The sequence below is a fragment of the Cavia porcellus genome, unplaced genomic scaffold (genome assembly GCF_034190915.1).
Source record: "Cavia porcellus strain 051 isolate PalLab524CR breed Dunkin Hartley unplaced genomic scaffold, mCavPor4.1 scaffold_17, whole genome shotgun sequence".
In the NCBI taxonomy this organism is placed as follows: Eukaryota; Metazoa; Chordata; class Mammalia; order Rodentia; family Caviidae; genus Cavia; species Cavia porcellus.
In genome coordinates this window covers 67,631,899-67,645,644 of record NW_026947500.1, presented here as the reverse complement: position 1 = coordinate 67,645,644, position 13,746 = coordinate 67,631,899, and the positions used below count along the sequence as shown (strand labels likewise).

The 13,746-nt window shown below is 36.6% G+C and overlaps 1 protein-coding gene across 1 annotated transcript; it reads left to right on the top strand.

Annotated features, from left to right (window-relative positions):
• Nucleotides 1–629: 629 nt before the first annotated feature.
• Nucleotides 630–1,571, top strand: LOC100723031 (olfactory receptor 1M1). The gene has a single exon (XM_003461176.1). It carries the CDS (start codon nt 630–632, stop codon nt 1,569–1,571), a length of 942 nt encoding a protein of 313 aa, XP_003461224.1.
• Nucleotides 1,572–13,746: the final 12,175 nt, after the last annotated feature.

Sequence of the window (13,746 nt, the reverse complement as noted above, 5' to 3'; positions counted from 1 at the left end):
CTTGACTTGAAGTTCTCTGATCAGAAATCTCTTTCTCTTTTCCTACATCCCACTACAAACTTAAAAGTTAGACATTTTGTGTCTGTTATTTTAGTGACTGCTGGTAAAATTCATTCATACATCCTTGATGCAGAAAGTCCACATAGTCAGAATGTCTATCCTTCTACAATATGACAGCCTTAAACTTTTATTTTAAATCTGCTTTGTATCTAAAATTGCCTAATATTCTAATCTATTCTCTTAATACGCATTCTCATTAACATTGTTTATATTTAAAACTTGGTTTATTTGTAATTTTTCTATCTATAAACCAACTTCTTGACTATTAATTCTTGGATATCATGTCTTTCTGGACTTAAATATTTTATGCTGAAATACGCCCTCCATGGTTCTCTTAGTGAGGGCATGTACAAAATCCTCTCCCTCGGTCTTTGCATGACATGAGAATATTTAGATGGAGTCCTACAACTAAGCCTTGAAAGATGAATTAATGTAAACACTGTCAATGATTCAAGGTGTTGTAATTATTCTACATGAGAACTAGAATGTGATCTCATCTACCCTCCTCAAATTATTCCCATAGCATTCATACAACTTTCCTTCTCCATACTTCCAGACAATCACACCACATGGAAGCACAGAACCAAACCAGTGCATCTGAATTCATCCTCCTGGGGCTTGCAGAAATGCCAGAACACGAGACTCTGCTCTTTTCTCTGTTCCTCTGCATGTACATGGTCACAGTCGTGGGGAACTTGTTGATTATCATGGCCATAAGCTTGGACTCCCACCTCCACACTCCTATGTACTTCTTCCTCACCAATCTCTCCTTGGTTGATTTTTGCCTGGCTACCAATACTGTTCCTAAGATGCTAGTGAGCATTCAAACCAAGAGCAAATTCATCTCTTATCCTTGCTGCCTGACCCAAATGTATTTTTTCCATTTCTTTGGAATCATGGACAGTGTCTTACTAGCCGTGATGGCTTATGATCGTTTTGTGGCCATTTGTCACCCCTTACACTATAGTACCATCATGAGCCCATGCCTCTGTGGACTGCTGGCTGGTGGCCCATGGGTCTTTTCCTGTTTCATCTCCCTCACCCACATCCTTCTGATGGCTCGCCTGGTTTTCTGTGGCAGCAATGAGCTTCCTCACTACTTCTGTGACCTCACTCCTCTCCTCCGGCTTTCTTGCACAGACACATCTGTGAACAAGATCTTTGTTCTCATTGTGGCAGGGATGGTGATAGCATCACCCTTCATCTGCATTCTTGCCTCCTATGCTCGAATAATCATGGCCATCATGAAGGTCCCTTCTGCAGGAGGTAGGAAGAAAGCCTTCTCCACCTGCAGTTCCCACCTTTCTGTGGTAGTTCTTTTCTATGGAACCACTATTGGGGTCTATCTCTGTCCCTCCTCTGTCCGCACAGCTGTAAAGGAGAAAGCTTCTGCTGTGATGTACACAGCAGTCACCCCATTGCTGAACCCCTTTATCTACAGCCTGAGGAACAGAGATCTGAAGAGGGCTTTGAGAAAGCTCATTGTCAGAAGGGTCACATCATCTTCCTGACCACCAGAACAAACATGACTCTCCATAGAGTAGACTCTAAACACCTGGGATCTTGGACTAAAGTCTGGACTTGCTGGATTGGAAGAGTAGACACATGGAATTTTGAGCTGCAGAAATTCCAAAAGAAACCTCAAGAAAGGCTTGTTACTATTTCCTCAAATCTAAAAGAAGTAAGAAACATTTTGGGTATGTCTCAAACTGCCTTAAGAGAAGGATAATTCTACCCTTCCATATAAGGTTTGCTCTGATTTCAAAGTCATGTGGCACTCAACAACTACAGATGTGTATTGCATAGCAATATGGATATGTTCTGCAAATTGCATCACAGGTGTTTTATCATTATTTGAACATCATGGGTTTCAGTCAGTTACTAGGTATGAGTTCTTGAAATTAAAAAGCACAGTAACATGAGATGAGTAAGGCTGCTACCAGCATCGCACAGTATATTGTTCCATGATAGTCACTTATTTAATAAGTTGGAAAAGTATATCTAAAACAACAATGAAAAGTATGATACAGTGAGAACATAAACCAGTAACATCATCATTTCTGTTATTGTTATTCTGTTATTATATATTCTGTATATTTGATGGCAATATGTACTATACTTTTTAAGTGTGCTATGCTATTAGAGGCAGATTGGTTTACAGTAACACCTCCATGAATATATGACTGATGCATTATACTACAATGTTACATTAACCATGATGTCACTGGGCAAAAGAAACTCTCCAACTATAGGTCAAGCCTGTAATCCTGGCAATTGGAGGATCACAATCTCAAGGCCAACTTGGTCAATGTAGCAAAACCCTGACTCAAAATGAAAAAGGACAAAAGGCTGAGAATTTAACTCAGTGGTAGAGCACTTACACAAGATTCTTTTTTTTTTAATTTAAGGAGAAAAGAAAAAAAGTGAAAGGGTACAAGTTATACAGATTTACAGAAGAAAAAAATGAACAGTAGGAAATCACTAGTTAATGGATTACATATTGCCATCTTAAAAATAATTGTTCAAGTCACAAAATTAAAGCTTGTAGAGTGGACATTCCAACAATGATACTGCAAACAATTCTGTTCAATGATCCAATAAAACTCTGTGATATCATTTTCTATCTTATACACTTAAATATACATGCAGTTATATAGTTTAGAGCACTTTCTTTTCCTCTTTTACACAAGATTCTTGAGGTCAATTCCCAGTACCATGAATATAAAAACTAAAAACCAAAAAGCCCCATTATAATCTTATGGGGCCACTATCACAAATATATTCCACAATTAGCTAAAGTGTCCTTAGGGGTTGTGTGACTGTTGAATGACTTATTCTGAGATTCATGCTTTGTTCTGGCCACTGAATAGTAAGAAATGCCATATACCTATAGTTTGTAGTCTTATCATTAAGGGTGGAAGGAGAGATAAGTAACATAGTTACAATAAGTGGGTTAGGAAATATGAAGGAAATGCTAAGATATAGCAGACCTGAGAGAGTCTAGAGGGAGGGATTAGGTAAATTTCCTGGGTTATCACTAATTATTATATGTCAACTTAACTTAAGTAACAATGGCCCAGCAGATTTGTAAGTTCTGAATGCATTTGTGGATGACTGACATTTAAGCCAGCATGGGAGATACCACCTGGATGTAGTTGACACTAACCAATAGATTTGTAACTTGGAAAGAATAAGGAAAGAAAGAAGAAAGTGTTCTCTCTTTTTTTCTGGAAAAGATCTTCTCCACTGTCTCTAGCATGGTATCTAAGTTCTTCAGCCTTTCAATGCAGAATGGTACTATACAGAAAGTTTCCAGGTCTTTAACTTGGACTGCCATTGAATTTCCTGCATCTTCAGTGCACAGACAGCCATTTTGGTTTCTTCCACCTGTGACCCCACAGATGGCCATTCTGACTTCTGCCTCTGATCCAGTCAGCACACTTAATGAATCCTTTGTATAAGTAGGCAAATGTTTTATGTTGATTTTATTCCTCTAGGAAACCCTAGTATACTGGGAAAGGTGATTCTAAATCCAAAGAATAAGATACTATTTTCCATAGAAAAATTAAAAAGAACACCTCAAAGGAAACAGTGAAAAAGTGAAAAATTCAGGAATAGCAAAGGCTATAGGAATTCCACATCAAGATGAGCCTAACAAATCAACCCAAGAGTCTGACTTTCAGTTAATTTGACATTCAGGAAGTGAAATCAGCCAGCCTGGGGAAGAAATATGTACCTTTACTATATTTTCTAAGGAAGTGGGACAAGATAAATGAAGGAAAATCCATGAGAGGTTCAGGAAAGAAGAGGAAAAAGAGATTTGAGGCATACATAAAAATTAGTAATAACCTGGCTAGCACATATCTTCACTACCAAAGTGTAGATATCAATCAATAAAGTCATGGGTTTCTAAAATAAAAGGAAGCTAAGACATATCTCAATTACCTTGTGTGCCTATGGAATGCATATGAGTAATAAAACTTCCTATAACAGAAATTACATTTATTATCTATGTGTTTAGCTGTCCTTTTACTATTTCTCCAAACTGTTTCACTTTGTCCATCTAAAATCCCCATGAAAGGAGCAAATTGTATTTATGTCATTTGTGGAATAATCTATGTATTCATTTGGAGTCTTGCGACTAAATTAGGGTGAGCACTGAGTTGGAAGAGGTCAGAAATTTTCAAATGGTGCTAAGGAGTTGACATTATCTTAAGCAGAATGGTCTTAAATGGTCATACATCTAATTTGTTTTTGCTTTTATTCCAAGAAAAATAAATTACAACTTCTCAGGTCAACAAGCCAACCTCCAGGTTTGGTTTTACTGCATGTCTAAGTAATAATGTAGGAGGATGGAGAAAAATCTACTTTCTAATGGATATTCTGGTGAATAAAACACAGAGTTTAAGAATATTGGTGTTTACCATGAGGAATCCATGAGTCTGGTCAAGGTCTTTGTGGAGTAAACCAAAACCATGTGAGAGCTGTAGTAACTCTCCCTGTGAGTTCCCTCCAATGTCCCATCATATGCACACAAGAGGTTACAGCGCTGACTGGGAAAGAGTTGAAAGTGGTGAACACTTGGAAAAATATTACAGCCTGGTTACTCCTGGGAAGCCCATGAAATTGGTATATCTGTACCAGCTTGAGCTGAAGTCTATGTTTATTTTGCCATCTTCCTCCCCTATGGAATGAGAGATACTACAAGTGCCATATAAATTGCTTAGGATTTTGGCAGCCAAATGATCTCTGTCTCATTTTTTTTTTAACCAAGGATTGAACTCACCATCACGTGCTTGCAAAGCAGGCGCTTATGCTGCTGAGCTAAATCTCTGGCTTTGTCTCTTTCTTTGTTAAGCAATAAAGGCCATAATGTCAGCACAGTTTTGTTCTAGAAACCTTTGCAATATCAACTTCCATCATAGATAGATAGATAGATAGATAGATAGATAGATAGATAGATGATAGATAGATAGATAGACAGATAGATAGATAGATATAGATATAGATATAGATATAGATATAGATATAGATATAGATATAGATATAGATAATCTCAAGTGCCACCCTGGGTCAGTTTTATTCTAGCACTGGGGATAGATTTTAAAGAGAGATAAAAGCCATTTTGATTTGACTACACAGGAGTAGATTTGGAGGAAATGTAGCTGTTCTGTATCCTGACCACTGAGCAATAATGTTCAACAGGTTGAAAATTTAAATGGTTGTCTTATTGCCCAGATTCCATAAATGTCTATACATAAAATTAAATTAAATTAAAAACCTAATCAGTTATTCAAGTAAATCAGCTTTATTGATGTTCATTTTCAAAAAATAAAACCACAGATATCTCTTAATTTAAAAGAAGGATATATTCTGATTGATAAACCTGTCAGAAATTGGAAAATGCACTGAATGCACTTAAATTACTGAGTATTCTAACTTGCCTGTCTTTAACACATTTAGAATATTTACTTGAGCCTGTAGCTTGGCAAGATACTTAATCCAAGCTGATTTTTGTTGGTATTGAGAATGGTACACAGGGTGATGTGCGTGCTAGGCCAGAACTCTGCTACTGAGCTGCATCTCCAGTTCATGAAAGCCAATTTTAATGAACTGTTAACTATTTCATATAGCTTATTGAATACGGAATCCTGTAAATACAAAATTTAATTGTTTTCCTCTCAGGGTTGCATGACTAACTGGGAATTCAGACGGGACCTTACTGCCTATCATAGAGGAAAAAAACTATCATAACACACATCACAGGCTTGAAAGAACAAAATTCAAATTTCACAGTATGATTTCTAGCAAATACATGTCGCATTCACAAGACCAAAATGTTAAAAAAATCCATAAGTTTGGCCATCATAAATTGGAAATTGTCTATAGTAAACTGTATGGAAGAAATGCATATTCCCAGATTAAATTTTCCCAGGAAAAAATGACTATAAAAATACATAAGTGGACTCAATAATTGTCAATAGTAGCAAAGACTTTGAAGACATCATTCAGGGTGTGATCAAAAAGACAAATGGAGAGGTACTTTAATCTGGGGCTGCTGAGCCTTCTCTGATGACTATGATTCTGAGCTGGGGTCTGAATCTGGCTAAGAACAAAACATTTCAGAGAATGGGCAGTGTGACAGTAAGAGGGCTTCACATGTGCAAAGAAAGAAATATTAGCATCTAAATACGTTTTCAGAGGCCACTTTGCGGTAGATAGACGATAGGTCGATACAGATAGAAGATAGATAGATAGATAGATAGATAGATAGATAGATAGATAGATGATTAAAGGATGGGTGATAGACAGATTCCCAATGTTGGAGTGAAATCCCACAAGCATTATAAACCCAACACATAAACTGAAGTGAGTTCCTTATCAGTATAGGTATCCAAACAGCCAAATTGATAAATTTGGGACTTTATTAGTTGAGCTCAGTGACCACCCACAGACATCTGTTTCAGAGTCAAATGAGTGGTCCTGAACTGTAAAGTTACAGAATTTTTAAACCAGAAAACCACAAAAAGACACCTTGTTGGAAACAATTTAGCTAGAATCTTAAAACAATTTTTATTTGACATCTGTATCCTGCTTCTTTGTTGAGCAGGTTAATTTTTTTCTCTTGTCATTACAGTTCATTTTGCTTTTCCCATGGGACTTGTACCCTGAGTAATTTTTCACTCTTCTGGGTCAAATACAAGATGGCATTAGTTATGCCAAGCTACAACAAAATCAGCTCTCATTAGCCAACAATTCACTTGTCAGGAATCTGGGAGTGACTGATTGGGGTGTCTCTGACTGTCACATACCCTGTGGTCTCTGCCAGAGCTGAAAAAAAAAACGGAGTCCTAACCAGGCTGGAGGATCTGTTCCTAACTCCCAGCAGACCTCAGCTCTCTGCTGGTGGAAGGTGGCAATTTCTGGCCTGCTGGGTCTTCACATAGGGTGGAAAAAGATAGTAATGAGAAAAGAGAGAAAAGAAAAATGAAAAGGAAAACAAGGCAAAGGAGGAAGAGAAAAGGAAAGTTAGGAGAGAAGGAAGAGAGGAAGATGAAAGGAGGAGGTGGAGGAAGAAAGAACAAACAAAATCAAGGTCACAGCCTTTGTAATCTTGTACCAGAAGTGACACTCCACCTTTTATCCTCATTCTGTAATCTGTTGCAAATTCACACTCACAGGGAGAGCTTTCATAGGAAGTAAACGTCAGGAGCTGAAGATCTTTGTGATTTTAGCCCTGTTACAGGTTGCCCACCACACTGACATTCTTGTAGATGGCCTGTTCTCAGTCAAGCAGGCTCAGGATGTCACAAAATGTCGAGAGTATTCTCACATTTGCACCCTGGTGCTCTGGTCTGCATGTGCCCAAGACAGGTTCTGTACTGGTGCAGTTCCAAATGAAAACGCATGGGGACAGCAAGCACATGTAAATTGGAAGTCTTGGGTCCTTCTAGTTTAGAGTATTTACTTTAGCTTCAAGAATAGATGTGCTTACGTGTGTGTGTGTGTGTGTGTGTGTGTGTGTGTGTGTGTGTGTGTTACTGGGGATTAAACCTGGGTGCATTCTACCACTGAACTACACCTCTACCCCTGGCCTTTATTATAACTTTATTTTCTGACAGAATTGTGCTAGGCTGGCCTCAAACTTGAGATCCTTTTATCTTAGCTTTTTGAGAAACTGGAGCATAACAGATCACGGTCTTCATTTTTGTTTTTTGCCAGGACCAGATTTACTGATTTTTTTAATTTTTAAAGTCTTTATCAAGTTAATTATAACACAGATGCTGGGAGTTTTGTTTAATCCTGGTTTCTTACACTAAGTAACACAGCCCCTTCATCCCCAGCAGTCACAAGCTCTCACTGAGTTCAGGAGTTTCCCACAGTAAGACACACTTGGAAAGGCAGGGAAAATGTCCTTGTCTTCCACATTTCTCAGCTCACCCCCTGGGCTCACTAAATCTTTTTCCCTCTTTCTGCTTCCAAAGTGCAGAAGGAAAGATAAGGAAGAAAGATAGCTCTTCCTTGCCAATCCTAAAAGGTCATGTTCACACACCCCTCCCAACATACCAAATCTTGGCTCCTTAATAAGGTCCTTTCTCAAAATAAAATAGAAAAGGTTAAACATGAAGTTCAATGCTACAGCACATGCCTAGTATATAAATGGGCCTGGGTGACATTCCCAGTATTAAGGGGAAGAGGAAGAGGAGGAAGACAAGAGGAAGAAAAATGTTCAAACTGGTTTATATACAATAGGGAAAAAATAGCAACCAGAATTTCATCATTATCAGAAGTGCTTCTTGTTTTTAATACCACAACATGTAATTATGGAGTTAGAGGATAAAAGTGAAACTGCTAACCAAAACATGGTGAATTCTGAAACACAGCATAAGAATAACAAGAGGATATGGAATTTATTTATTAAACTTGGAACTTCAACACAGTCAAAAAGAAGCACATGTGTGTATTAAATTGGCCAGGAATAGCTATAGGGATGATAAAAAAATAAATGTACCAGATTCCTATGAAAATCAGTTTTGTAGGGCATAAATGATCAAATATTGGTACCATAATGCAACATGTATCTCCATGGTTAGAAACTTCCTTCTTTTCCCTGAACCTTCTGTCTTTTAAGAAAATATGATTGCTCTGAAAGTCTACCAAGATAATCCAGGAAATTTTCTCTTCAGCAAAGGCTCTTTTTTAAAACAAGTAACATTTACCCATTTATCATATGAGTTCATCATAAATTACTGGAATTGGCATTGGACATTATTTTGAGGGCTGTCATTCAGTTCACTAAAGAAATTCTTTCTGGTTGATTCATAGAGAAAATTCTTATCATTGATTTAAAAATGACATTTTTCTGTCTCTGGCCTCCTGTCCAGGTACAACACTTGAAACTGCTATTGCCAAGTGTCCTGGATGGGAAACAGACTTAGGAAGAAACCACCCCATGGAGGAATGGTAGAAGCCCTGCTTTGTCCTGGCCTATTCCTTCCCTCAAGAGGCCTATTCCTCTCTACATTGATAGATACATTAACATTACATTTTTGTGTCAGGATTAAAGGCAGTTTCATTGCAACTGTCTTATAATCACTTCAAATCACTGATGTCACTAGTTAAACTAATTTTATAGATGATGACACACAAAAGAGTGAGGTTGCAGTTGATCACTAACATGTCTCAGTAATTGTTTCAGTAGCTATAAATGTTCCAAATCCCTTGAGTTACAATAAAACTAACTCGATGCTAAAATTCATATGGCTCCAACCATATGACCAGGTAGAAGCAATGTTAGAAATATACACAGCTTAAATATTTCTCAATTTGTCTTTTCCTAAGAGTGTACCACAGTAAAAATTGCTTTAAAAAACAAAATATATATATATATACTACTGATTTCTCTGAGTTTGCTGAAGAGAAAGATTTGTACCAGTATTATTCAGACAATTAAATGCAGATGTCTTGTGCTTAGGTTGAATGATTTGGGAAAGACAATTAGCAATGTATGTACCATTGTTACCGCCTGATGCTTTAAAAAAATAAAAAAGCAAAACAAAGCAAAAGCTAGAATGCCTGCTTCACAATCTTTTCTGTAAAACCTGAGCAAACAGATTGTGTTTGTAGAATTGAAACCACATGTAAAACATTATAGTCACTGATAAAACAATGTGGAATTTATTTTTTTGCATTTTATTTTTTTTTATTTTGAAAGTATACAACAGAACAAGTCAGAATAAAGCCAACTAAGATTGTACAGTGAAATTGGCATAGAACTTCACAGCAGGTTACTGGGATAACAGTAATAGGTATCACAGTATATTTTGTTATCTTTATAATAGTTGTTCTTTCAGTCACGTATATCAAAATGAGATGAAATATAGAACACCATAGAACTTATCAAAACAGAATATTGAATAGAGCAGTACCATTAATTAGAAAAGAGCAAAACAGTAATAAAAATATTTGCCTTCAAAGAAATGGTAGAAGGAAGTCCCCCTTATTTGCTATGGTCAACCTGCCAGGAGATGCTCAGATTTCTGGTTCCCATTTGCTAATGGGTGGGGGGAGGGAGAGAAGGAGGATAGGGGAAGTGAGATATTTGACTCACTATTGCTAAGTAGGGAGGCAGGATGGTCATTTGTTTTCACAGCGTCCTCATTTCCAACATGGCATGGATCTCAGGAGACACTGCTGGTTCTCCCCCTGGAAGGGCTGCAGTCTGCCACCCTGCCTCCTCTTACCAGGGAGGGGAGGTGCTTGCTTGGCTTCAGAGAGTCCTAAGTTCCAACATGGTGTGGATCTCAGGAGACAGTGCTAGTTCTCCCCCTGGAAGGGCTGCAGTGGGCCACACTGCTGCCAACAATGTGGAATTTCAAGACACATTAAAATGCACCTGGTCATTATGTACTCATTCTTTTAGAAGAATATAGTAGTGTAACAGTAAGGCATTTGGACTCAACAGGAATCTTGTCACTATAACTTATTCTAGACAGCCATCTATAAAGCAAACCACACATCGAAAAGAGAAGCTATCTTTTTATTTTTTGGTTGTTCCATAATCTCAGGTCTTGGATTTGTTCTGTGATAACTCTTATGCTGGGTAAGTGTTATTAACCTCTGCTAATTCTAATAATTAATGATTACTCTTCCCAACCTGAATTTGCCTGACCCCTCATTCTGAGATACCATCAACTCTTTTCTACTCCTGTCCATCACAAGACTTAATCTTTCTTCTCTAATGAATTCAAATACTCTTTCCCCTAGACATCCTCAGAATCACAATTATCCTTATATATAATATCAAAAGACTATCACCAACTTTCAATTCAAAATAGCAGAGAGATACAAAGAGTCATAACTTATTGTAAATAAATTCAGGCAGTAGTATTGTCAATGCACATGAAAATGAAATCATTTTGGGATAGTTTTATGCAAGAATCAGAAAATTTGAATTTCTTGTTGCATATTAGATTTTCTGTAATCAAAATTGGCTAAATGTTTAATTGATATTTCACTCTTTTTTAGAATTTTGGTATCAAGTTTTCACTCAAATTAGCAACATATATGTGTATGTATATGTTTATATAAACATGTAATATGTAAAGATAAATATGTGTACATACACCTAGGCACATATACACACATAAGCATACAAACACATATTACATGTCATAGTTGGAAATTGTGCCTTGGTTATCAATATGGTTTAAAAATTGCAAATCATTAAAAAATTAATCTGTATTACAAGATGACTGTGATAATAATTTAACATTTTAAGGCTGACTGATATAATAAATATAGTTTTAGATGACTGATATGCTACAATAATTAAAAGATGAAATTAGTATAGAAATAGATGCAGTGATTCTCTTACTCCACAAAGAGTCTAGAAAAATACCCACTCCTAAGTGAACAGTGGTGTTACTGCTGAATTGGCATTTCAATAAATAAACCATTTAATAAAAGATACTAAGAAACAAAAATGAATTTGCTTTGGCTCACATTAGAAGCAAATAATAAATTTAAGATGGCTTCAGTTTCAATTGCAAAAGCAAAATTGAGTAACCTGTAAAGAGGCAAACAGGGGCTTCATTATTCATACTTATTGAGCTTAGAGCAGGAAGAAAAACTTGACAAGTTAAACCAAATTAAAACTAAGCACAGTGAGCACCTAATAAATACTATAAAGCACATTAAAAAAAAGATTCACTTTTAAAGACTGAATTAGCAATTTGTACGAACTCCAAAAATTACTATTCTGATTATATGAAAGAAACTTTCATGTAAAAGATGGAAAACCCAAAAGAAATACCATAAAAGCTTATGTCACAAGAAAGTAAAATAAGGGGCCAGGGATTTAGCTTAGCTTAGCAGTGTAAGAGCCTGCATGGAAAGCACAAGGTCATAAATTCGATCCCTGATACAAAAGAAGAAGAAGAAGAAGAAGAAGAAGAAGAAGAAGAAGGAGGAGGAGGAGGAGGAGGAGGAGGAGGAGGAGGAGGAGGAAGGAGGAGGAGGAGGAGGAGGAGGAAGGAGGAGGAGGAGAAGAAGAAGAAGAAGAAGAAGAAGAAGAAGGAGTCGTCAATGGCAATAATATATGAAATGATTCTCAATCTCATAATAAAAGGGTGAATTAAGTGTTATTTTACAAGCATTAGATTGTCAGAATAACTGAAAATGTTTAAGAAATTATGTTGAACAATAGCAATATCTAATAGAAAGGTAAGGTAACTGATTCAAACACTTAGGAAAACTTTTTGGAAATACCACAGTATGACAAGTATTTCTGTCCTGGCCAGTAATTGCATATGAGATATAAAACTTTGTTTCAAAAGACATTGAGGAGTGTATTCAAACAGAAAAATAACTGAAAATTTCATCAACATGCTATATACATATATCAACTCTACAAAAGAAATGAAAACATTACATATGGAAAACATGTACTGACATAAAAAATTTTTAAATTTTATCAATACCAGAAATCTCTTTATTTTAATACACATAATATAAAAACATAGAACACTGAAAACAAATGAGCAACATTTAAGCACAATAGCATAATTATAGTACAAAATGATGAAACTAACAAGAGACATGACACTTAGTAAGTCTGAAATTTAACAAGGTCAAAAAAAAACAGTTTTGCAGTTAAGTCTATGTTTATTTATAGTCCTGATTAAAATGCATTGTACTCCAATGAAAATGCCAGTTTTATAGGCAAAATGCTTGAGTACTTACCATGTGAGATGATGTCTAGTGTTGCAGGCAGAAAATGAATTTTCCAAGATCAAAGCAAGGAAAAGGGGCATTTCTTGCATACAGGACAAAGAACTGTGGGTGAGTTCCCAGAGAGAAGCCAGGAGAACTCTTTGTAATTAAGGACCCCTGAAAAAAAATTGTAGATGAGGCATGCAAGCATGGGAAGAGAATGTTAGAGAGAATAAGGAAGTCCATATCTTCCTCATCTCCTTTGAGCTGGCGAAGCTTGTCATCTTTAGCAGATACAACATGATGATATGAGACAATATAATGACCACACTTGTTATAGGAAGAAATGTTAATGACTAGTTTTTAATTGTTTCTTGAAACAGAATCTTATTTTTTAATGAAGTTTGGCCTTGAACTTACTATGTAGCCGATGCTGACCTGGACCTTGCACAATACTCCTGCCTCAGCCTCCCAAGTCCTGGGGACTACAGGTGTATGCCACCAGGCCTGGCTATTGCTATAGGTTTTTGAAACAATTCATTTTGAAGCAGAGTCCATGACTCTGACATAAAATGGAATGGAATAGCCAAATGGAAGGCAAAACAGCCTCTCCCTCATTCCTTGGGACTCCATAGTACTGGTAATCGATAATGGCTGAACCAACACAACTTCTTTCTCCACAATTAAAATGCATCCTTACCTTCTCAGTGTCTTCTACCCTTTTGTCAGTCATAATATGAAACATAATCATAGTTAGAGTCCACCCAGATAATCTAGGAAATCTCCTCCACACAAGTAGGATTGACACATTTATTTTATAAGATAATCACCTACTATTGGGACAGGATCAGGATATATTGTTAAGGACATTTTAAGTTCAATACAAAGGTTAAGTCTGATGAATCCATGGAAAAGTTAAATAGCAGTGCACCAAGGGAAAGGTCCTGAATTCTCCAACTCTGGCACAACACC